The sequence below is a fragment of the Pogona vitticeps genome, chromosome 4 (genome assembly GCF_051106095.1).
Source record: "Pogona vitticeps strain Pit_001003342236 chromosome 4, PviZW2.1, whole genome shotgun sequence".
Taxonomy (NCBI): Eukaryota; Metazoa; Chordata; class Lepidosauria; order Squamata; family Agamidae; genus Pogona; species Pogona vitticeps.
The window spans coordinates 166251198-166277493 of NC_135786.1; the positions used below are offsets into that span (position 1 = coordinate 166251198).

Sequence of the window (26296 nt, forward strand, 5' to 3'; positions counted from 1 at the left end):
TTCTAAAATGGATCCTATTGGCTTCTGGCTTCTTTTATAGTGGGCCTTTGCTTGTTTTAAACTAAGAAATAACCTTGATCCAAATAGTTGTTCAGCTATCTCTTCAGAGTGCAGAGCTAATTGAACAACTATTTGGATCAAGGTTATTCATTTTGAAGTGTATGTATATGACTCTTCATTGGTATTGACTCTGAGCTCTATGAGCAAGGTATGTGTCACTAAAAATAGTTGAAAAAACAATTCCATTTCCTTGTACGTGATTCTGAAATGCCCAGTATATGAGCTAATCATTACTATAGTCTACAGCTCAGAAACTGGAAGAACCTTAGATCAACATATTGTGTTGTGAATGTTAACACCCCTCTTATGGGTTTTGTGTTTGCCAGATATGCTTATGAGCTAGAAAATTACCTGTGAGGGATAACAGTGACCATATTTATACAGATATATGTTTCAGAGCGTAGCATTGCATTATGCATTGACAGAGAAAGAGAGAGAGAGAGAGAGAGAGATGACAAAAGTGAAATAGAACCCTCTCCCTTTCTAGTTCATTTGCAATGATTTATTCAACTTTCCCTACAGCTTTAGAACAGCTACACAAATCTAATCTATCATCATGACAAATGACATCATGTGTTTAGTCGTTTAGTCGTGTCCGACTCTTCGTGACCCCATGGACCAGAGCACGCCAGGCCCTCCTGTCTTCTACTGCCTCCCGGAGTTGTGTCAGGTTCATGTTGGTTGCTTCGCAGACACTGTCCAGCCATCTCATCCTCGGTCGTCCCCTTCTCCTCTTGCCATCACACCTTCCTAACATCAAGGTTTTTTCCAAGGACTCTTTTCTTCTCATGAGATGGCCAAAGTACTGGAGCCTCAGCTTCAGAATCTGTCCTTCAAGTGAGCATTCAGGGTTGATTTCCTTTAGAACTGATAGGTTTGTTCTCCTTGCAGTCCAGGGGATTCTCAAGAGTCTCCTCCAGCACCACAATTCAAAGGCATCAATTCTTCGGCAGTCAGCTTTCTTTATGGTCCAGCTCTCACTTCCATACATCACGACAGGAAAAACCATAGCTTTGACTATTCGGACTTTTGTTGGCAAGGTGATGTCTCTGCTTTTCAAGATGCTGTCAAGATTTGTCATCGCTTTCCTCCCAAGAAGAAGGCGCCTTTTAATTTCAGGGCTGCTGTCTCCATCTGCAGTGATCATGGAGCCCAGGAAGATAAAATTTGACACTGCCTCCATATCTTCCCCTTCTATTTCCCAGGACGTGATGGGACCAGTGGCCATGATCTTAGTTTTTTTGATGTTGAGTTTCAGACCGTTTTTTGCACTCTCCTCTTTCACTCTCATTACAAGGTTCTTTAATTCCTCCTCACTTTCTGCCATCAGAGTGGTATCATCTGCGTATCGGAGGTTGTTGATATTTCTTCCGGCAATCTTAATTCCGGCTTGGGTTTCTTCCAGTCCAGCCTTCCGCATGATGTATTCTGCATATAAGTTAAACAAGCTGGGGGACAATATACAGCCTTGCCGTACTCCTTTCCCAATTTTGAACCACTCAGTTGTTCCATGACCAGTTCTAACTGTTGCTTCCTGTCCCACATATAGGTTTCTCAGGAGACAGATAAAGTGGTCAGGCACTCCCATTTCTTTAAGAACTTGCCATAGTTTGCTGTGGTCCACACAGTCAAAGGCTTTCGCATAGTCAATGAAGCAGAAGTAGATATTTTTCTGGAACTCTCTGGCTTTCTCCATAATCCAGCGCAAGTTAGCAATTTGGTCTCGAGTTCCTCTGCCTCTTCGGAATCCAGCTTGTACTTCTGGGAGTTCTCGGTCCATATACTGCTGAAGCCTACCTTGTAGGATTTTGAGCATAACCTTGCTAGCGTGCGAAATGAGTGCAATTGTACGGTAGTTGGAGCATTCTTTGGCACTGCCTTTCTTTGGGATTGGGATGTAGACTGATCTTTTCCAATCCTCTGGCCACTGTTGAGTTTTCCAAACTTGCTGGCATATTGAATGTAGCACCTTAACAGCATCATCTTTCAAGATTTTAAATAGTTCAACTGGAATGCCATCACCTCCACTGGCCTTGTTGTTAGCCAGGCTTTCTAAGGCCCACTTGACTTCGCTCTCCAGGATGTCTGGCTCAAGGTCAGCAACTACATTGTCTGGGTTGTCCGGGATATCCAAATCTTTCTGATATAATTCCTCTGTGTATTCTTGCCACCTCTTCTTGACGTCTTCTGCTTCTGTTAGGTCCCTTCCATTTTTGTCTTTTATCATGTTCATCTTTGCGCAAAATGTTCCTCTAATATGTCCAATTTTCCTGAACAGATCTCTGGTCTTTCCTTTTCTGTTATCTTCCTCTATTTCTTTGCATTGTTCATTTAAGAAGGCCCTCTTGTCTCTCCTTGCTATTCTTTGGAAGTCTGCATTCAAGTTTCTGTAACTTTCCCTATCTCCCTTGCATTTTGCTTCCCTTCTCCTCTCTGCTATTTCTAAGGCCTCGTTGGACAGCCACTTTGCTTTCTTGCATTTCCTTTTCTTTGGGATGGTTTTCGTTGCTGCCTCCTGGACAATGTTACGAGCCTCTATCCAAAGTTCTTCAGGCACTCTGTCCACCAAATCTAGTTCCTTAAATCTGTTCTTTACTTCCACTGTGTATTCATAAGGAATTTGGTTTAGATTATACCTGAGTGACCCAGTGGTTTTTCCTAATCTCTTCAGTCTAAGCTTGAATTTTGCTATGAGAAGCTGATGATCAGAACCGCAGTCAGCTCCAGGTCTTGTTTTTGCTGACTGTATAGAGCTTCTCCATCTTTGGCTGCAGAGAATATAATCAATCTGATTTCGATATTGCCCATCTGGTGATTTCCATGTATAGAGTCGCCTCTTGTGTTGTTGGAAAAGAGTGTTTGTGATGACCAGCTTATTCTCTTGACAAAACTCTATTAGCCTTTGTCCTGCTTCGTTCTGAACTCCAAGGCCAAACTTCCCTGTTGTTCCTTTTATCTCTTGGCTCCCTACTTTAGCATTCCAGTCCCCTAGAATGAGAAGAACATCTTTCTTTGGTGTCAGTTCTAGAAGGTGTTGTAAATCTTCATAGAATTGTTCAATTTCAGTCTCCTCAGCAATGCTGGTTGGTGCATAAACTTGGATTATTGTGATGTTGAATGGTCTGCCTTGGATTCGTATTGACATCATTCTATCATTTTTGAGATTGTATCCCATTACAGCTTTTCCCACTCTTTTGTTGACTATGAGGGCTACTCCATTCCTTCTACGGGATTCTTGCCCACAATAGTAGATATGATAATCATCTGAGCTGAATTCGCCCATTCCTGTCCATTTTAGTTCACTGATGCCCAGGATGTCGATGTTTATTCTTGCCATCTCCTGTTTGACCACCTCCAGCTTCCCAACGTTCATAGATCTTACATTCCAGGTTCCTATGCAGTATTTTTCTTTGCAGCATTGGATTTTCCTTTCACTTCCAGGCACGTCCACAGCTGAGCGTCCTTTCGGCTTTGGCCCAACCACTTCATTAGCTCTGGAGCTACTTGTACTTGTCCTCCACTCTTCCTCAGTAGCATGTTGGACGCCTTCCGACCTGAGGGGCCCATCTTCCAGCGTCATATCTTTTATCCTTTTGTTTCTGATCATGGGGCGTTCTTGGCAAAGATACTGGAGTGGCTTGCCATTTCCTACTCCAGGTGGATTGCGTTTAGTCGGAACTCTCCACTATGTCCTGTCCGTCTTGGGTGTCCCTGCACGGCATAGCCCATAGCTTCTCTGAGTTACTCAAGCCCCTTCGCCACGACAAGGCAGCAATCCATGAATGACATCATAGATGCACAAATACATACTGTACACCCTGTTGTCGTGCATACACTTAATATTCTAAATGGTACTGGTTGAAACAGTGTTGAGGACTTTTGTGCCTGCCTTGGTGTCCTGTAGGTTTTGTTTATGTTAGTGAAATGCAACTATCCTGCTGTTTTCGGTGATCAACTGAGCCATTATAAATTCTCCCTCCTTTTTCCTGCTCCCTCTTTTCTACTGAAGCTCCATTGCTGGGAAGTGTGAGACAGAACTCTTTATATTTTGCTAGGCCACAAAAGCAGAAGTACCTAATGGGGTAGAATGACCTATTTTAGAAGTAAATATAATAAGTTGCATTGTAAAGGGGGGGTACTGACAGACTGGTTGTGCTCCATTTAACATTTAATGATCGCAAAACCTATCTACTGCAGTAGTTGAAAACACATAGCACATTTTCCTTAAAGGACACTCACTGGCCATATTTAAGGTACCCTTTCCTTTGCAGTTGCAAATAAAATTATTGCCAGCCATACAGATTCCAATCTTGTCTACTTTTTAGCCACCTTAAAAATCTGTCTGAGTGGAGGTGGAATATTTATTGGTTGGTTATTAATTGGCATTTAGATCTAGTAACAATTAATGGGATGTAAATTAGTCTCAGTTTTTCAGTTTAGCCAACATAAGTGGGATCCACGCCAATGGCTCATTTTAAGTGATCAAATCTCAGATTAAGAAACCAAGATATGGACAAGCCTTTTGCTTTTTGCCCATAGTCTTTCTATACCGACCTTCGTGGCAAAAACTATCAATCCAGAATTCTTTAGTCATATTCTTCTGTTTTGTCTTAATTGTGACTGTGGACTGGGGGAAGAACCAGCAAGCACATGTCTTTGGCCTCCTCATGCTATTTGGAGTAGCACAGACACAAACATCTTCATGTTGTTCCATTGAACCATCTGGGAATGAGTGGAAATGGGTGTTCAGGCTTGAAAGCCACATCACACAGAAAAATCAATCTATTTCCTCCTTTAGCTCTGCTTACCCTGAGGTTTTTTTTTTCTCCTGGAGCCTCAGATAAGCAGAACAGTTCCCTGTCATGAGCAACCTCCAATTCTTGCGTGGAGATGGTAATAGAGGGAGGTGGGTCCACGCCCTGCCCATGACTTGTGTTTTCTCCAGGCTGATGGTTAGTCGAAAGTCTTGGCAGGCCTTGCTAAAATAATTCATGTGTTGTTGGAGGTCTTCAGCAGAGTGGACAACAATGGCTGCATCATCGGCGAAGAGGAAGTCCCGCATGCATTTCAGTTGGACTTTGGTCTTTGCTCTCAATCTAGAGAGATGAAAGAGCTTTCCATCTGATCTAGTCCACAGATAGACACCTTCTGTTGCAGTTCCAAAGGCATGCTTCAGCATGACAGCAAAAAAGATCCCAAACAGGGCTGGCGCAAGGACACAGCCCTGTTTCAGTTCGCTTCGGATGTCAAAGGGATCCAATGTTGAGCCATCAAAAACTACAGTTCCCTTCATTTCCTCATGAAAGGACCTGATGATGTTAAGGAGTCGAGGTGGACATCCAATCTTGGGAATGATTTGAAAAAGGCCATCCCTGCTAACCAAATCAAAGGCCTTTGTGAGATCTATGGAGGCCACAAAGAGTGGCTGTCATTGTTCCCTACATTTCTCCTGCAACTGTCTGAGGGAAAATACCATTTCAGTGGTGGATCTATTAGCTCGAAATCCACACTGTGATTCTGAATAAACTCCGTCTGAAAGCACCTAGAGTCTCTTCAGCACAACACAGGCAAGCAGCTTCCCTACAACACTGAGAAGAGAGATGCCACGGTAGTTATTGCAGTCGCCCCTGTCTCTTTTGTTCTTATGCAATGTGACGGTGTTTGCATCCTTCATGTCCTGTGGTACTCCACCTTCCCTCCAGCAAAGACAAAAGACTTCATGCAGCTCAGTGGTGATGATCTCTTTACAGCACTTCAGCACTTCAACAGGGACATTATCCTTCCCAGATGCCTTACCAGAGGCGAGGGAATCCAAGACCACTTTTATTTCTGCTGAAGTTGGTTCACTGTCCAACTCTTCTAAGACAAACAGGCACTCAATGTTATTTAGTGCCTCTTTGATTACTACATTCTTTCTGGAATATAGCTGCACCCAGCATTCTATCTGCTGTGCTCGGTCCTGGATGATCACACCTGTAGCAGACTTCAAGGGAGCAGATTTCTTCTGTATTGGACCTAAAGCCTCCTTGATACTGTCATTCATTCCCTTGATGTTACCTGTGTCCGCTGCTGTCTGTATCTGAGAGCAGACCTGAAGCCAATAATTGTTGGAACATCTCCTGGCAGCCTGTTGGACTTGGCTACGAGCAACTCAAAGAACCTGCAAGTTGTACTCACAAGGACAGGCTTTGTTTGCTGCTAGAGCTCTCGTCTTATCCTCAATGGCTGGCATTAACTACTCCGAATGGGCTTCGAACCAATCTGCTGTCTTTTGGTCTTATTGCCAAATGTGGACAAGGCGGTGTTATAAAGAGCGTTCTTGAAATGTTCCCATCATTCAGGTGCATTTGCATCAACCAGGCCTGGAAGGTTTTCCTCAAACATATGGGCAAATTTCTCCACTTTTCTTTGATTGCAAATCTTGCTGATGTCAATACGTGGTCTTCCTTCCTTTTTCATGTGATACAATCTCTTTGTTCACCGTTTTACTCTACTACACACCAGGGAGTGATCAGTATCATGATCAGCAGCCTTATAATTGTGTGTGAACGTTATACTAGGAAGGCTAGAGTGTCTAGTGAGGATCAAATCGAGCTTATGCCAATGCTTGGATCTTGGATGTCTCCAGGAAACTGTGTTGAAGCTTCGTATTAAATAACGTGTTGCAGACACAACGACCACAATAACAGCAAAACTCCAGCAAGCATTGGCCATTTTTGTCCATCTTCCCAAAGCCAAAATGGCCTAGACAAGTGGGCCAAGTTGTGATCAGCACCAACTCTAGTGTTAAAGTCTCCAAGAATGAACAGTGGCTCTCTCTCAGGGACCTTTTTGATTGTAGCTGCCAGATCATCGTAGAATTTGTCTTTGACTTCTGTTGTGGACGACAGTGTTGGTGCATATGCACTAATGAGGGTAACCGGTCCCGCTAATGAGTGCAGCTGTAGAGACAGGATTCTTTCACTCCCCACAGTAGGTGGAACAATGGATCTCAGCAGAATATTTCTGATCGCAAAGCCAGCACCATATTCCCTGGTCTCATTCAATGGTTTTCCCTGCCAGAAAAATGATAGATTTTTTTCTTTGACAGATCCCATGTCTGGCAATCTCGTCTCTTTCAGGGCAACAATGTCCATCTGCAGTCTACTCAGTTCCATTTCGATGGCAGCTGTCTTGCGCATGTCATCTATTTCCTGCAGGTCATCAGAAAAGCCAGGGGTCATTGTCTGAACATTTCAGGTGCCCAACTTTAGGGCAGTTTTCTTATGATTGTTGCATGGTTCAGGGTTATCGATCTGCTTGTCGGCTTTCACCCTAAACCCCACGCACCCCGTGAGGTTAACAGACCGTGGTAATGTAGCACCTTACTGGCTGGGGACTGCCCAGCTTAAGGTGGGTGGTTGCTACCTAGTGAGGTGCAGTGACCTCTTCCACCATCAGAAGTAGCCCCTGGTGTCATGTTCTACGCCAATCGAGCAAAGACTTAAACCAGTAACTGCTACTTCCCATGTTATTTTGACGCTGTATGCAGAGCTGGAGTGTCCTCTCCAGAGCACGAAGCCTGGGTAAAATAATATGGAGGATAGGCTGTTACCCAAGCAGCAAATCTCTCCTCTCCACATCACTAAAATAGTCCAATGGAAAGGCAAGAGCCAATACAACTGGTTCCAGCGGCTTTGCAGGAGATGCCAGAATGACACAAACTGCCTGGATTTTGCCTCAAGATTAACTCCTGAAGCCTTTTCCATCAATGGATATAGCCACAAGGTAGTGAAGGTTTGAAATCGGAGTTTTCCTTCTCCTAGATGGGCTGCCTTCCAAGGCTGATAAGCCCCACCTACCTGGCCTGCTTCCTAATAGTGCGGAAGTGTGATCCTACCCCTAAAACTTTCCTTCCCCCCCCCAGGTGAATGTAATGCTATTTGGCTTTTCTAATTACCAGATTAGGGTCAAAAATACAACCAGAGAATTTCAGGCGGTGCTTCTGCTCGCACTCATTTAAAGCTAAATCCCTGCCCCCTCAGACCATGTGGTCAGGGAGAACAATGGTCAGCCTAGAAGAAAATACCTCACCAAATAAAATGTTCCCCCCAAGCACAGCTCACCTCCTGCCTCAGCTTCCTCTTCAGGAAAGGGGCTTAGAGCTACTGCTCACACTCATTTAAAGCTAAATCCCTGTCCCCTCAGACCATGTGGTCAGGGAGAACAAAGGTCAGCCTAGACGAATATACCTCACCAAATAAAATGTCTGCGGAAGCACAGCTCACCTCCTGCCTCAGCTTCTTCTTCAGGAAATGAATCCTGAATCCCAACAGGATTGTATAAATCCCGTTCGTTTAGTGGGTCTCCTTTCATTGGGACTAACAGTGAGTCCTTAACAAGAGAGAGTACTAGAATATGCATTCTATTCCAATATTCTCTGTTGTTAAGGTCTCAATGTTAGTCCTTACACCCTGATAACAGGGTGTAAGCAAGGAGTAAAGAGTACCTTATGCTTGCCTATTGGAGACATAGTGTCTGATGGGGCCTTTGTACTGTTGGATATCTTGCTTTAAAGCTAAGCAGGGGGTTGTACTTAGTGACCTTAGAGATCCCTTCCAACTTCATTATTCTATGATTCTATGATTTTATTTGCCATTCCTTACATTCAGTGAACCAGCATTATGTTGCTCATGATGAGGTTAGTGCTCTGTAACCCTTTTTTTTGTTGTTGTTGGAGAGGAAACTATAATGATCAAATTCCAATTGAGTAGCTTGCCAAATTTATAAGACAAACCTATTCTGGTGATTATGTTCTAGTGTAAAGATATGCAGATAATTGAATCCAAATAATTTAGACAGTGCAAGATTAACTGTAAGAATGAGCTTCCAAACATTGGACTTCATACTTCGTTTCATAAAGCTTCCATATCCATATCTGGCATTTTTTCCTAAGCTGCCGCTGTCTCACTAATGAATTCTGAGGGCATGAGCAGGAATGGCAACGTTAGATTCATTATCTTTGAGACTGCAGGCAGTTTTTGACAAATGCTTTAAAATCAGACTTATCCTTAGCAGATGGTCTTCTTTAAAATGTCTGTGGGTACCATTGGGGGGGGGTTCTGTGTTCTGGAAAGCCTGGCAGGCTGCCAAAAGAATTCTCTGCAGGAAAAGAATGACAAAATGGTTGGGCAATTATTGATAAGAATATGACGGTGAGCATGAAGGTCAGAACTAGGTTTCTCCAATGAGGTGTCGTAGAGTGAACAGTGTTGCAGGAGAAGCCATCCTGATGTTTCCATTTCAGATGCTCACAGAAAGAGGTCAAACAGAAAGATTTTAGTATTCTTCAGCTACCACAGTGGCAGTTTCACAGATCAGTTACAGACTTCCATGGCTAGCTGCTATGGTTTAATGTGAGCTGATCTGGACAAGTCACTTCCTCAGACATAAAAGGACTTGTGTCTGACTTCCTCAGACATTACAGGACTTTCATAGTGAATGTTTTCAGTTTCAACTTGATTGGCTTATTGTATAAGCAGACTTACAGTTGAACTATTAATTGTATGTGTTGATTAGCTGTTGAGAAGAAGTGGAATGTAAATCCTGTGCTCAGAGACCATCAGCTTGTAAGGAGTCTCTAAGTTTAAGCCTGTTGGCTGGAATCATGTTGGCACAACTCCATGCATGCAGGGCTGATGATGTCATCAGCATGGCCTTTTATCTTTAATTAAAAGTTTAATATTCTACTCTCATAAAGTTCCAAGGCTCAGTAGGAATCCTTTTAAGCTGGGGAAAAAATTTGGGGGCCTTGGGATGGAAGGAAGCCTTTAATGACTGAAAATCACCGCCACCAATTCCATCACCAGAACCAGTGGTGGCAATTTTTTTACATGGAAGGCTCCTTCCCCCCCTCCCCCTGCTCTCAGGGTCCCCCAGACTTCCTCAGCTTACGTCTCCAGAGAGCCTTGGAACTTGACAAACAGAGAAAGGGAAACCATTAATTATAATAAAGGGGTGATGCTGATGATATTATCAGCCTTGTGTGCATGGAACTGTGCCAACAGGATTTCGGCCACTGCCTTCTTTCCCATTATATGTATTCTAAGCAGAATAAGAGCTTCTAAAAATGTTCTGGAGGGTTGCTACATGGTATTCTCAAGCAAAAGGCATTATATATGTTGGGTAATACCTGTTTTCATTAAGTGCAAGATGAAAAGATGTTAGGTCTAAGATTTTAATCTGTGTGAAGATAAACAGTGTACAGTTCAAATAAATTAAGCTGCTTGAGTAGGGTGCCCATAAATATACACGGTGAATACAAATTCCACTGTCCTCTCTTATGTGAATAATGCGCTTAGGTATTGTTTCAGATAGAAATGTTGTGATGGAATAATTTAGACATGTCATAAGGAAAGCACGCGAAGGCAGCTTCATTTTCAAAAAGTTAGTGCCAAGCTTTGACAAGCCTACATCGGCAGGCTTTCTGTTGAGTCTATCCGTACTTTTAAAAATCTGTGGGACACAAAACTGGAAATCCCCTTACAAGAAGCAGTGACTAGCTAGAGCCTGGGGAAAAAATGATAGCATCTAAACTGAGCTGATGCATCCCATTGTCAGTAAGGTAGCATACTAAAGTTTAACAATTCTATCATTATAACAAGGGCACAAAATTGGAACATGTCCCATCTCCCCTTTTGATTATGTGCCTACTATATGAAACCAGTATTTTTCACATGCATGTACAGTGGTGCCTCGACCTACGAATGCCCCTCCTCCAAACATTTCAACTTACTAGCAGCTCCGCTCGCAAAATTTTGCTTCAACTGGCGAGCTGAGCTTCGACGTAAGAACAGAAAAAGGCAGGGAGAAAAGGCAGGAAATTAAAACATTGGTGGCGAAGAGGCTGCTTCATTGTAGCTCTTTCACCCCAACGGTTAGAGCAGGGGGTCAGGGAACAGCTAGGTCTACATGCTCAGTTGCCTTATTACACTGCTTGAATTGAAGAGAATTCTAGCCAGTGTTATTTACAAGAGCCAGAACAAATTATATATTTCCCATGAGTGGCAAAGGGACAGGTTCCTCATTGATCCATTCTCCCTGGTAGTGAGATTTTACCCATATGCTGATAGGACCCAGCTCTGTATTTTAACTGCTCAGCACTTAGTGATCAAGTGCAAGAGAACTGAATCTGAGCCTGTTCAAAGGGAATTTGTGCTTTTGAGACTTTAAAGGTGGATCTGTGACAGGTGACATTTCAGTGACAGTTAAAACAGATTTACACTCTGGATCATTTACCCAACGGCCTCTGCTTGTAAAACAAAGCCTTGCCCCACAATATCACTTCTATTTTCATACCGTAAGAGACTTATTACGAGTGTACTGTGGACTTGTTTCCATAATTTCTTGAATGTGGGGCTGCCCTTGAAAATGGTTTGGAAGCCTCAGCTCATTCAGAACATTGCAGCCTGCCATCAGGCAGGAGTAGTGTGAAGTATTTGACCTGTGTTAACAGAAGTTCACCGTCTGTTAGCTTCCATGTTTTTTTAAAAAAGTTTGGGCATTATACTATTAATCTAGCTCTTCCTGTTGAAATCTGGACCATCAAGAACAAATAGCAGTTTAGCATCATATGTGTTCAAGTGTTTAGGTCAAGGCCTAAAATTTCTAATGGTGGACAAATTCAGACAGTGCATCGAATGATGGTTCTCATGAACACTTGTTTGGAACTGGAACTGTGTTTTGACTTTAACATAAGACAGCAGGTGGTTTAGAGCTTTAGCCTGTATTCATTTCCCACCTTCTCATCACTCTCTCATCGTATCGGGTTCAGAGCCATTTCCGAGTGGTTTGTCATTTCAAGATGTCACACAAGAATACAGTCAGAATAGGTTAGTTAGCATACATCATAGTTTTCACCCCTACTTCATGTTTTCTGATTCTTGTTTTGCCTGGTAGTTACAGGCCACAGATTTTAATTCAGGTAGTACACTGAACTCTGATTGAACTTCCTTATCATTGTTCGTACTGTTGTTTGACTAGAAGTAATGTATGACTAGAACTTTTCTTGTATAGAGAAGATGCATAAGAAAAACGTCCTTTCAAAGTTTAAACTTGTGCCCTCATGAATAACAGACTTCCCTTTCTGTTTAAAACCCTGATGGTAGAGTGGTGGAGACAGTTGTTCCTGTTTTTGCTAATTTACTGTTACAGCTGCTTCCTTTTTATACGATTTAATTTTCAACCCACCAGGGGGGCTGATGATTCCCACCTATGCAGATTTCAGAGAAGGCCGGTTGTTTTCCATGTGAATATTGTTATGATTCCTATTCATAATACTCTTCACTTTACACTCATCTGTTACCAGGGAGGCAGCATTCCAGAGATCCTTGCAGGTCAAAAAATGTGGAACCATTTGTTGGAAAATGTATTAACATGCTTTTTTTAAAAGGCTACTCATTGTTTTGATGAATGGTTGGGATTGGAAAATAGTGGTTAATGACCTGCTTACATGATGTGCTTTAAGAAGGATTTCTGCATCCAGTTTGTCTGATTTGTTTGGCTTGCATTCAGATGCCTCCACTGCTACCACCAATAACATATGTGGCAATGATTGATTAAAATGCAAAGGAAATTGTTCTAAAAGCATGTGCATTGACACAATGGCTGGCTTCAGGTGAACTTTTCAGGATTTATGAGCCATACCTTAAACTGATCAAAGAATTCCCTCTATCAGCCATGCTACCTTCTTCATGTCTCTCATTTTTACCTTTGGTTAGAATGGGTTGTGTATATCACTTTTCATAATCTCCCTTCAGAGGATTTCTAGACATTACATCTTTGCCAACTTTTCTCTTTGAAATCTGTTTTCTTAAAGCCTTCAGTGGTAGTCAGTCACGTGAGCTCTTTGTATAGTGGTAAATGTTGAAGTGCTCGTCATGCTCATCATAGCAATCCCATGGAAGGCTGAATATTCTTTCTTTCTTTCTTTCTTTCTTTCTTTCTTTCTTTCTTTCTTTCTTTCTTTCTTTCTTTCTTTCTTTCTTTCTTTCTTTCTTTCTTTCTTTCTTTCTTTCTTTCTTTCTTTCTTTCTTTCTTTCTTTCTTTCTTTCTTTCTTTCTTTCTTTCTTTCTTTCTTTCTTTCTTTCTTTCTTTCTTTCTTTCTTTCTTTCTTTCTTTCTTTCTTTCTTTCTTTCTTTCTTTCTTTCTTTCTTTCTTTCTTTCTTTCTTTCTTTCTTTCTTTCTTTCTTTCTTTCTTTCTCTGTCTCTCTCTCTCTCTCCATCCATTCGACTTGTATGCTGCCCACACTCTGCAAGAGCAGCTTTGTAGATCCATTATCAACACATCAGTTTCCACATTTTTCCTTTCCACCAGGAGAAGGTATTTTGTAAGGCTGCTGCTTCTTTTGTCTCTCCTGACAGAAGCTGGACAGTATCATTGTGATTATTCTGACTTGAATGTAGCAACTCCAAACCATGGATATTGTGTTGCATCCCAAAAATTGTTTAAAATTTTTGGCCAAGTAATCGTTTTCTTTTTTGTATGACATTTTCCATTTTATCTTGAATGATCAGCTACCACAATCTTTAATTCTCATTGCAAGGTCACAATGTTCTAGCTTTCTACCTTTATGTGTTATGTGATTACTTCTTTATTGGTTACCCTCTTGATCCAAAAAATTCTAAGCATCTTTCAATAATGTTCAGTTTTTTAAAAAAGAAATATTTGAGTATGATGGAAGTTTACTCTTCTGTGCTATACAGGAGAATCAGGAATACATAGCAAAATACAGCATTCATTCTGAAAGCCCATTCTAAGTTTGTTTGGTTTGTTGTTGTTTTTGGATATTACGTTCTTCATCTTCTGGGAACTGCTCAGCTTTCTGACTTCTTTATGTAGCTATGATCCCTCTGTTCATTCAAAAAGAGTCTAAGGGCCAGCATCCTATGGACCTTCTGCTTAGTATAAACTTCCACCAGCATAGTAACACAGGATCGCACGGCTTTTACAAGCATTGCTGTTTTGCACAGGCTTGTTTTCTTCATGAAGATCCCCACTTGTGCAACAGCAGTGCTTATGCAAGTGGTGCAGCCCCCTGTTGCTACACTGGTAGAACTTTGCATTAATCAGAAGCACAGTAAGATACTGGCCAAGGTTCTTATATTTGTCAACATACCCATCTTTTGTTTCAGATCTTTAACTGCATTTCTTAGGTTGCTTGCGTTTAATTATCACAGTGAACTTGGTTGTCATAACATTCATTTTTAAATCATCTTAATTACTTTTTTAATTGAGTAAAATGCACAGTTCCAAAACACTACTATAAGGAGGGAATGCTCAACCAAGTATTTTGTACCTGAAAAACCCAGGAAGGGTCACCATAAATTGAAACCGGCAGGATGGCACATAATTATGATTGTTTCAGATAGACCTTTATTTTTAAGAATTCCATCAGCTTGCTGCATTGAGTTTTGCTGAAAGCTCCTTCATAGTCCATAAGCAAGCTGTTACGAATGTTGTCTTTCATATTTTTAGACTGCAGCCATTAGAATTCTCCAAGAGTTCTGCAGGCAGAATTCTGAGAGGTGCATCCTAGAAAACATACCTCCATCACTGCTTTCTCTGCTCTCCTCCTGCTTTCAAAAAAGAGGAAGTTGCTGGGCTGCTACCTGGATTTTCTGGTCTTCCTGGGACTTGTAGTTCTTTGAGAGGCATCCTCTATAGAGCCAAATGAGCAGCAATTCCTGAACTCCCAGCATCTGTGCTGGCTGGGGTTTCTGGGAGTTGAAGTTCAAAAACACCTGAGTAACCCAAAGATAAGAACCACTGCTAGACCATCATTTTTCTTTAGAATCCACAATTCTATTCCAGATATTCCTATGTAATTCTTTGTATTTTGTGTCAGGTGTTCACTGGCTTGATACTGTTACAATACATTTAATTAACCAGAACATAAATCTGTCTGGTTCACTCTGACATTTTCCCCTCAGTGCTGTCTTGCAGGGATTCCCACACTTGGAGGTTTGGTGGTGATTTAAGTGTGGTGTTGGTAACTGCCGGTTCTTCTTAGCAGAATGTATACATACTTTGTTATCATAATATGGATATTTCTGTTATATCCATTTTTGCATTTTTTTTTCAGTTACACATTTTGTGCCCTGTTTCCCTGAAAATAAGACAGGGCCTTGTATTAATTTTTACTCCAAAAAACGCAGAAGGGCTTATTTTCAGGGAATGTTTTATTTTTTCCATGTACAATAATCTACATTTATTCAAATACAGTCACATTATCCTCTGGTTACTGCACAATGGTGGAGGGCGGGGTTTCACTTAACTAGGGCTTGTTTTTGGGGTAGGGCTTATATTACGAGCATCCTGAAAAATCATACTAGGGCTTATTTTCAGATTAGGTCTTATTTTTGGGGAAACAGGGTATGCATTTTTAATGTATGAATTCCCCTATTAACTAAAGCATATCTGTGTATAGTTTTCAAATCCACGCATTTTAGCTGTGCACATTTTAAAAATGTGTTCATGGATTTATGTGCACATCCCCCTCCAAAATATATCAAAAGCATCACAGGTATGTATATTTCTAAGACAAGATGCACTCTTTCCTAATTTCAGTCTCAGGGTGGGCAAAATGCATATTTCCATGCTGAGGTGCAAATCAAAATAATTTATTTTCCATCCTTTGAAGACCCAGCCTCACATTATTTGTTAAGCCAAACACAACATGGTAACATGTATTGGGGAGAAAAGGAAATTGATCCATCTCTTGTCATGTTTCCCCAATATTAGGCTGCTTTTATCCTAGTGAGTTACCAGTTGTGCAGGCTTGATTTATAACCAGACTTCTCCAAAGTGGCTGGAGTAGTATAAAATCACTACATTAAAAATTATATTTAAATATGTTGCAAGACCAAAAAAGTGGTCTTTTGTTGACCTTCATTGTGCGCTCTCAAGAGAAGAGGGGAGCACTCATGGTATGATAAAGCAGAAGCCTTCTGTTTGAATCTAGGTCCAAGTGTTTCAAATCTTTTGGGTGTGGATAAAATTCAACCTTTTACTTTGGATATTAATTTCATACTGAAGAATCTAAACAATATTTATTATTTATGCAGTGTCCATCATGCATGGATGGGCGGTACATAAATCAAATAAATAATAAATATAAATATATTTTATCAAGTTTCATAAGCAAAGCAATCTCATGAGATAAATTTCAAAACTGGAGACAACAAAGACAATATTTAAAAGGGGGCAATTATGAGGCTAATTGGAATACAGTGGTGCCTCAGTAGACGATTGCCTCACGGGATGAAAAACCCACAAGATGATTGGTTTTTGCCTCGCAAGACTTTTTTTCTATGACCATGCTTTGCAAGATGTTTTTTTAGACTGATGCATAGGGAACCTCGCAAGACAATTTTTTCACAAGACAACGATTTTTGCGAATTAAAATTGTCTTGCGAGGCCCCACTGCACATGTACTTAGGATTTGTTCTGGTTACTCTAACCTCACTTTCATAATTAACAAAGTTTACCCCTTTCCATCTGCTTTGTTCCCAATGCAACAGAAGGCAGAGAAAAAAATATATGAACTTTCACTACTGGCCAATTGTGGTTAGTGGGTGAACCACACAATGATAATTTATTGGAATGGGATAACATGATTAACTTTCTGTATATAGTATCTATATTCATGTAAGCGACAAATAAAACATGGTTACTTCCTGCAATGTCAGTAATACATGAGTCAGAGCTGTCTGAAAAAGTATTTGCTTCATAAGCTTGTTTCTGCATCCTATACTTACTATCTGTTTAAAATTAAAGCATTTTAATATAGCCTTGTAGATATCACATAAAGGTTTCAATCTGTAACAGTTGCCTTGCTGTAAATAACAGTTGATATAGTCAGCAGTTGGCTTTTTGGGCCTTAAATACTTGGTGTTTTCCAGGCTAGTAACAAAACAATTAGTCAACTAAGTGTTAGCAATTTAACCAGCACTACATAGGACTTCCTTAAGCACCATTGCTCATAATGCTTAATAAGCAAGAGAATCTTAGAGATGGAAGTGCAATCTTACTCCTGTCTGAGTTGTATTAAGAAGGCGTCTGGTATTAGTCACTGGCTGTGAATGTTAATCACTCCAAAGCAATAATTTACAGCACCGTTGTAGCACTCCACTGCTCATAAAATGAACTTGGTAACCTACTACTACCCAAGGGATATGCCTTTCTTTCTTCACAGCTTGGCTGTATAACGGTTAGGCATACGAAATAGTGCATTAAAACCAATTGAGCAGCTGTATAATAAAATAACACATTCAAAAGCAGATTTGTTAATTCTCTCTCAATCTCCTTCTCTCTCTTTCTCCCTCTCTCCAGAAGGTGTATGCGAAATATGGCTGACCAGTGAAGACACTGGGGCTTATGGGCGAGATATTGACACAGACCTGCCTACTCTCTTGTGGAAGCTGGTGGAAGTGATCCCTGAGGGAGCAATGCTGAGACTTGGCATGACAAATCCTCCCTATATTTTAGAGCATCTGGAGGTATGTTCAAAAAAAAAGAATCACTGCAGTGATTGAAAATTCCTTTTTAAAAACACCTTGTGTGAGTTTTTTTTAGCTTTGTGTGAGTCTCCCATCTATAAGTGCAACTATTTGTAGGCAAAATGGCAAACATTTATGACTGAATTCACTTCATGAAATCTGAGCCCGAACATACCCAGTGGTCCTGCCTTTTGTCAAGGGAAATGCAAAAGAAGAGGAGGAGGAGGAACAAATTGTAAATATAGCCCTTTATGGAAGTAAGAATAAACCATTAAATTATCCAGGGTGGAAAAACTACAGCCAACAAATGGAATAAAGCATGTTTTCATGCACCAAACAAATGATTGATTCTGTTTATCACTGTACAAGGAGGGATATTTCATCTAAAAAGGAGTGAACTGGCCCTTTGCCAGGCATGCTTTGTGGATTTCCCTTCTTGGCAGGGCACTGGACTAGATGACTTTTAGTATGGCTTCCCATTCTGCGATTCTCTCTCTCTCTTGAATACAAATATAAAGTGCTTAAGTTAGTCATTACACGAATTGCCCATTGTGATGAGGGTGGCTCGAAGTATATATATATACTGTATGTATTCCTTGTCTGCCAAAGTATGAATAGGTACAGAAAGCATGATGTTTCACAATGATAGGTTTTATGAAAGAGAATGTGCAGATTGAAGGCACAACAACTTATTGTCTTCAAGAAAAGAAGAAGCTCTGTCCAATCTAAGTCTCCAGCATGGAAACACCCGTTGCTTTGGGCAGAATATTAATAAGTAAATTAAATGGTTAAATGTTTGCTTGAACACAGTGCACCCCTATCAAAAATGCCCATGTTGTCTGAGAATAGGCGGAGTGAACATTGCAAACCACGGCTCATTTGCTGGTTTGTCCCCAGAAGGGAAGAAACATCAGACAACCTGGGACTGATAAAGCAGAACCCCCTTATTTCCTTCACCGTAGGCAGTTACAGATATATTTGGACATGAGAAAAATGTTCCACATTTACCATCTCAGCAAAAAGGTTGGAGTTTCCTACAAAAAAAAGAAAACAGGGCTAATCTCAGTTCTTTTTGCATATTGCTTTTTGCATATCATGACTTAGCTCCCCCCCCACCTACCCAATGGATTTAAAACAGACACAGAATACATTCATTTTTCTTGAAATGCCATAAGTAATTTTCTGAAAATATGAGCTGTCCAAGAGCTGATTTATCTTCTTTCCATAGAGCCTGAAATTTTACTATGTTTATTTTTGGTGTACATGGTTATTTGGTTATTCTTAAATTGTTTAAAATAAAACACCACCTTGTACGTTGCTGCAGAATATCATTAGTTCTTCATCGTGGTCTTCTGTGAATGCACACAAAGGGTTAATACCAGCGCCAGCGTTGGGCCTCTCGGAACGTTTTCTAGCTGCAAGAGAAAAGTAACAATGTTTAGGACTACCCCTACTGCGCACGCCCAGCCTAACCGTCCCTCAGTTCCATTTTTCCGCCTAGCGGTTTGGAGCCTCTCGTCTTAGCTGCGTTTATTGCTGCGTTATTGCGATCTATCTGATTTTTGGCTTTGACCTTTGCTTCGCTCACGGACTACCCTAGCGCTTTTTCCCTTCAACTTGACGACCCGGTGTATATTCTGGCTTACTCGGACTGTGTTTGGACTGCTCTGCCTTATCCTTGGACTTGTCGTTTCGGTTTCCTTACTACCCTATGTCCCCTTCAGGGCCGTTCAGCAGGTGTGTGGTGTGCGACCGCAAAATCCCCCATCAAGACGGCCACGATACTTGCCTGTATTGTTTGGGCGAGTCGCACAATCCCAAAGCTTGCCCACACTGCAAAGCCTTCACTAAGGCCGCTCTCAAGGCTCGCCAACAGCGCCTTAAACTTCATCTGTGGGAGTCAACGTTGTCTTCCACGGCGCCCTCTGAGGGGGAAATGGCTTCCACCTCTCGAGCAGCTCCTGTTCACTCAGTCGTCTCCAAAGTTTCCAAAATGTCGAAGAAATCCGCGTCGTCGAAATCGGCCGCTCCTGCTTCACCCGAGCCTCCGGCTCCGAAAGCTAAGCCGTCGAAATCGTCCAAAGCTAAGGCGGCTGCCCAGCTTAAAATGACATCTATTCCACTTTCTCCGAGCTCGGGTTCCATCCCATCGCCAATTCTTGAGGAGTTGTCGAGGCGCTTCGGGGCCTCGGCCGAGGCACCCGCACCTCCTCCTGCTCGACGTACTGAAGTGATACCGCCTTCGGGAAGGTCTTCCCCGACGCCGAGCCAGTTAGTCGCCGTCACTACTGGCCTCGCTTCTGCCCCACATAGCCCTTTTCCTGCGGGCCAGGGGTCGCCTCCCGTGTCGATCTCGTCCGTACACTCGGACTCGAGATCTCCTCGAGAGAAGATACCTCGATCACCTGTGCGCTCGAGGTCTAAATCTCCTCGAGGCAAACGTTCTCGCACGGAGAAGCATGGCTCCCCGAGTCGGTCCCCGTCCTCCGGCCGCTCGAGGTCGAAGTCTCCTCGACAGAAACGATCGAAGAAGAGGCATCGAGCTTCCACTCAGTCCGACTCTAGCGATCGCTCGGACTCGAAATCCTCTAAGCGTAAACGCTCTAAGAAGAAGCACCATTCTCATCGACGTCGTACCAAGCACCGACGTCGGTCCTCTTCTTCCCGTTCGGCGGATTCCGACCGCCCTAAGCGTCGTAAGCACCATCGACGTCGACGCGGCCGTTCGCGGTCTCCTCCTTCGTCGTCGACATCCGCCTCTCGAGACCGGTACCGCAAAAAGATCCGGTACATATATGTCTCTTCTTCTTCGGAGTCGACCCGACCTCGACGCCGACGCCGGGCCATTCGAGCCAAAGACCACCCTCTTCCGGTACCGGTTGCCCCTCCACCGCAACCGGCCCCTCCCACCTCGGCACCGACCGTGGTCCCCGTTCGACCCCCGACAACGCAGGTCGACGTCGAGAAGCCCCCTCCAAGGAAGAAGAGGGACGTCTTCTCCTCTGATCCAGATGAGGTGTCCACGGAGCGGTCTTCTGACTCCGATCAGGAGCCACCCCCACCCTTACCACCGCATGATTTACCTCCGGGTGATCTGGTGCTTTCCGATACTGGCGATACTCACGCTCCTTCTCCATCTGAGGATTTTTCTTCTTACTCTCAGATGATGTCCAGGCTTGCCAAGACGCTTAAATTGGACTTGAATCTCCCTTCCCCTCCGGGAGAGGACTTGTTCTTTGGAGACATAAAACGAGACAGTACCGCTCCCCCCAGTATAGCCTTTGTGCCTGTAGTTATGGAGGCCATCAAGGAATTCTGGGCTCAGCCTGCGGCTACACCTAATGTCCCTCGTCGCACAGAACACTTCTACAAGATTCATGGGGCCGATACTCATTTTCTGCTCAAGCATCCCATTCCAAACTCACTCATTGTTGAAACAAGCTGTTCAAGGCCTTCGGCCAAGGCTCATGTTACTCCAGTCGACAAGGAGGGTAAAAAGCTGGAACTCATCGGCAGGAAAATCTACTCCCTTGTCACCTTGCTACTTCGAGTCATAAATTATCAAACTGTTTTGGGAGCTTATCACAAACAATTGTGGCTCAAACTTTTGCCTGGGTTGAAAATGATACCTGAAGACACCAGGCAAGCTTTTCTCAACTCATATGAGGAAGCTCAGACGGTATCCAAGTATGAACGTCTTTCCATCAGACATGCAGCAGAAATCTCTGCCAGAGTCCTCATGTCTGCCATCTCTATCCGGCGCCATGCTTGGCTCCGTTCTGCGGACATAATGGAGGACGTCAAATCAAAAGTTGAAAGCCTCGCCTTCGACGCTACCGGGCTGTTCAACGAAAAGACCGACTCCCATTTGGAGGACCTTCATAAGGCTAAGAGAACTGCTAAGTCTTATTCTGTTCAGTCTCAATCTAGACAGCGACGCCCTCAATGGCGTAAATCTTATGGACAGTATCAATCTTCCCAACAATACCGTCCTTACAAACACCTTCCTCAGCAGCGCTCTGGCCAGTCCTCTTCTTCTGTCCAGGGCTATCAGGGATACCGCCCTCGTCCGCCCCATCGCCGCCAACCTTTTAAGCCACCTGGCAGAAAACAAAAACAGTATCTTTGACTTTCGGCCCCCCGTTTTCACCCACTCACCACCTACCACCCGCCTTCAACCGTTTCTTCACAACTGGTCTGTCATCACAAACGACACTTGGGCTCTAAAAATTATTCAGCACGGTTACCAGCTGGAGTTTATAAGATCTCCTCCGCTAGGTTTCATAACTCATTCTCCCTTCGACTCCTCGCTAGAGGAAGAAATATCATCTCTCTTAGAAAAAGAGGCCATCTCTACAGTACCACCTCACGACGTACAATGCGGGTTTTACTCCCGCTACTTCGCCGTCTCAAAAAGCGGAGGAGGCATAAGACCCATCCTCGATCTAAGACTCCTCAATACTTACCTGCGACCCAGACGGTTTCGGATGCTTACCTTAGAGTCCATCATGCACTTGCTGAAAAAGAGCAACTGGTTCGTCCTTATAGATCTAAAGGACGCATACTTTCACGTCACTATTCACCCCGACCACCGCAGGTTCCTTCGGTTCATCTTTCAGGACACGGTCTACGAATTCCAGGCCCTGCCATTCGGTCTGTCCACAGCTCCCCGGACCTTCACCAAGGTTATGGCTCCGGTGGCGGCTTACCTTCGTCTCAGGGGCATTCACGTTTACCCTTACCTGGACGATTGGCTCGTAGTCTCCACCTCGAGAAGGCAATCCCTGAAAGACACAAGATTCATTCTGTATCTTCTTTCCAATCTCGGTCTCACTGTCAACAATCAGAAATCCCGGCTCATTCCCTCCAAGACAGTTCAATACATAGGGGTCTGCTTGGACGCTGTAAAGGGTCGAGTCTTTCTTCCCCCGGAAAGAATACACAAGATTCGACGAGCCATCAGGAAATTTTTCCCCGGTGCTCGGGTGACAGCCCACCATGCCCAGCACCTCCTCGGCCTGATGTCTTCTACGACGCCGGCGCTAGCGCACGCTCGCCTCAAACTCCGGTCGCTCCAATCTTGGTTTCTCACCCTTTTCGACCCCATGATCGACAGTCAAAGGAAACGCCTTCGTGTCACCCCGGAGCTCACCAGACAACTCCAGTGGTGGATGTACACACCCCATCTCACGGTTGGCCGGCCCTTTCGTCCACTCCGTCTCACCGTTCAAGTTACAACGGACGCCAGTCCGTCCGGCTGGGGGGCGCACTGCGGGCGCCGCACCATTCACGCCCTCTGGACGCCTCAAGAAGCCATGTTCCACATCAATTACCTGGAACTGCTGGCGGTTATCAAGGCCTTCAAGTCCTTCCTCCCTCTCCTCCGCGGCCGCGGAGTTCAGCTAGTGACGGACAACACTACCACAATGCACTATGTCAACAAGCAGGGAGGAACCCGCTCTCATTCACTCCTGTATCTCTCCATCCTCCTTTGGGAATGGTGTTACCGTCATCATATCTACCCGGTGGCCATCCATGTAGCCACGGAGGACAACACACTTGCCGACACTCTGAGCAGGCTTCACTATCAGACTCACGAATGGGAGTTGAACCCTCTGGTCTTCCAGGACCTTTGCAACCAGTGGGGGACCCCAGTGCTGGACGTGTTCGCATCCCCTCACAACGCAAAATGCTCCCGCTATGCCTCCCGGGCAGGTCTCGGTCACCACTCGCTCGGCGACGCATTCATGATTCCATGGAACCAGGGTCTCTTGTACATGTTTCCACCGATCCCGTTAATACAGAGATCCTTGATCAAACTCCGACGCTCGATGACTCCGGCCATCTTCATCGCACCCTTTTGGCCTCGCCAAGTGTGGTTTCCCACTCTAGTCAGCATGGCTGTGGACTCAGTAACCCTTCCAATGTGGCCAGACCTACTGACCCAGGAAGCAGGCAAAGTCCTTCACCCCGACCTCGACACGCTCCATCTGACGGCGTGGAGGATCGTCCAGAAATTCAGGAGGTCTTGACCAATGCCATCAAACCCTCCACGTCTCGCTTGTATGCCTACAAATGGAACAGCTTTCTGAAATTTACCCAGCAGAGGGATCTCACCTCCTCACCTGTGTCTCTTTCCACACTTCTGCAGTATCTCCGTTACCTGTTTGATTTCCACCTGTCTATCTCTACTATCAAGGTGTACCTGGCTGCGGTTGTCTTCTTTCAGCCCAGAGCTTCTCCCTCATCCCGCTTTTTCTCCCATCCTACCGTCAGGATGTTTTTGAGGGGTCTCTCTAACCTCCGACCTCCCGTTCGTCCTCCACTCCCTCAGTGGTCCCTCCATTTGGTTCTGCATGCCCTATCCAGACCCCCATTTGAACCTATGGCTACCTGTGACCTCAAAATGCTCTCTTTAAAAACGCTATTCCTAGTGGCTATTACCTCTGCTCGTCGAGCTAGCGAGTTGGCAGCTCTCCGCCATGACCAACCTTTTCTTCAGTTCTTTAAGGACAAGGTTATGCTTTACCTGGACGTCTCCTTTCTTCCTAAGGTGGTCTCCGACTTCCACGTCAACCAGCCACTTATTCTGCCGACTTTGTTTCCGTCTCCGACGACTGATGTTGAACGCATGCTCCACATGCTCGATGTTCGACGGTCCTTAGCTTTTTACGTATCCAGGACCAAAGACTTTCGCCTGGCCAACAGACTCTTCCTTTGCCACTTTGGCCCTAAGAAGGGTTGCCCGGCCTCGCCGTCCACGCTCTCTCGGTGGCTCGTGTCTACCATCGCCCTTGCCTACGAGCTCAACCACAGAGATCCTCCACAGGGACTTAAAGCCCATTCCACCCGGGCTGTTGCCTCCTCCACTGCCTTACTTCGTGGCGTCGACCTGCCCGACATCTGCCGGTCCGCTACGTGGTCTAATGCCTCTACCTTCATAACCCACTACAGATTGGACGTGAGGGCAAAAGAGGAGACCAAATTCGGGAGGGCAGTGCTAGCATCGGCTCTTCAGTGACAGCCCACCATCCGGTTAGTAAGCGTGCTAATCACCCTTTGTGTGCATTCACAGAAGACCACGATGAAGAAAGAAAGGTTACTTACCTGTAACGATGGTTCTTCAAGTGGTCATTCTGTGAATTCACACAATCCCGCCCGGCCTCCCCTCTGTCTGTCTGTCACTGGCATCTCTCTGACTCGAGGGCCTATGGCGGACAAATGGAACTGAGGGACGGTTAGGCTGGGCGTGCGCAGTAGGGGTAGTCCTAAACATTGTTACTTTTCTCTTGCAGCTAGAAAACGTTCCGAGAGGCCCAACGCTGGCGCTGGTATTAACCCTTTGTGTGAATTCACAGAATGACCACTTGAAGAACCATCGTTACAGGTAAGTAACCTTTCTATATAAGACCCAGCTGTGAACATAGTCAAGCTCTATTCAGCCATTACTAAATACTTATTATGATAGAGGTGAGCACTCCAGCCCCAGTCCACCAAGGGGCATGATTCATGTTTAGAGCCACCACAGATAGCGAAGGCTATTGTCTACAGTCTAGACTCTCTCCACAGGAAGTCAGCAACAAACTTAGAAAAATGGAATAGGGATGGAGTGCTCCTTCTACCTTCAGTAAAGACACTTAGTTTAGTAAGTAACAACTGAATAGGACTACAGATTCAAATGATTTCAGAAGTTAAGCAGGGTCAGATTTAGTTATTAACTGATTGAGAGACTTCCAGGGAGTTCTCTATATCTCCAGAGTGGACCACAAAATAACCATGCCTGAAACTTTAGGTAGCTGCTGCAAGTCAGAATTGACATCATTTGGCTACATCAACCAGAGGTCTGAATCAGTTTAAGGCAGCTTCCTATAGTATAGAAGGGCAGTCATAATGACAAAAATAAAATTAGCCACAACAGTGATAATCACTACATGTACTGAAATAAGAAACTAATATAGGATTTAAACATTTATTGAGCAACCTTTATTTTGAATCTGAGCTTCTCTAGAGGATAAGAAAGTAAAAGTTAAAATGTGTGCTTGCATACTACACATACTTAAGGTCTCAGTTTATCAGTGGAAGTCATAAGTAAGCAATCGAATGATGTTGGTGATCCATATGACCCTGAACGCTGCTTCTTTCACAGTTGCTTCAGAATTACTTGACATCAATTTTTCAAAAAATGTTTTGACAATTTTCTGGCTGCCTAGCACCTTGTGTTTGAAGGTGGCAGTGCATGTATATGTCTGTATTTTAAAAGGCCTGTTCACACCTACCAGTGGCATTTTAAATGCTTAATTTCACGTTATGAGATGCATAGTCTTCCATGTCACTTGTCAAAATGAGTCTAGTTCAAACGCTGCCGTATGCCATCTGTGGGTTTCATTATTAATTCACAAAGTTTCAAAGGTACACCAGCCATTGAGAAGAGTCCTACGTGGTGTGTGTTTTCTCCTTTGAATGTGCACAAAATGCCAAGGGTGTTGCAAGTTACAATAGCATTTCTTTGCTCTTTCTCTTTGATTCTTCGTGTCAGCTCAGCATTTGTGTTCTTTAGTCTCATTTACACTGATACTCTGCAGATGGCTTTCACAGACATGCCCTGACAGAGCACCCAGAAATCTATTGTAATATAATTGTTAGATCTCTTCTCGTTTCTTTTCTTTCTTTCTCTTATATCACACTAAATGTCTTAATA

At 43.7% G+C, this 26296-nt stretch overlaps 1 protein-coding gene across 7 annotated transcripts in view; it reads left to right on the forward strand.

Annotated features, from left to right (window-relative positions):
- CDKAL1 (CDKAL1 threonylcarbamoyladenosine tRNA methylthiotransferase) overlaps nt 1-26296 on the forward strand; it is a 356111-nt gene that overhangs the window by 204124 nt on the left and 125691 nt on the right. For 6 of the 7 annotated variants that reach the window (XM_072998681.2, XM_072998682.2, XM_078393501.1 and 3 more), the window contains one exon: nt 17432-17598. In XM_072998681.2, coding sequence (XP_072854782.2) covers nt 17432-17598 — 167 coding nt within the window. Of the gene's footprint in view, nt 1-17431; nt 17599-21976; nt 24986-26296 lie in introns of those variants that run through there. The other variant, XR_013545224.1, reaches the window with a different exon arrangement.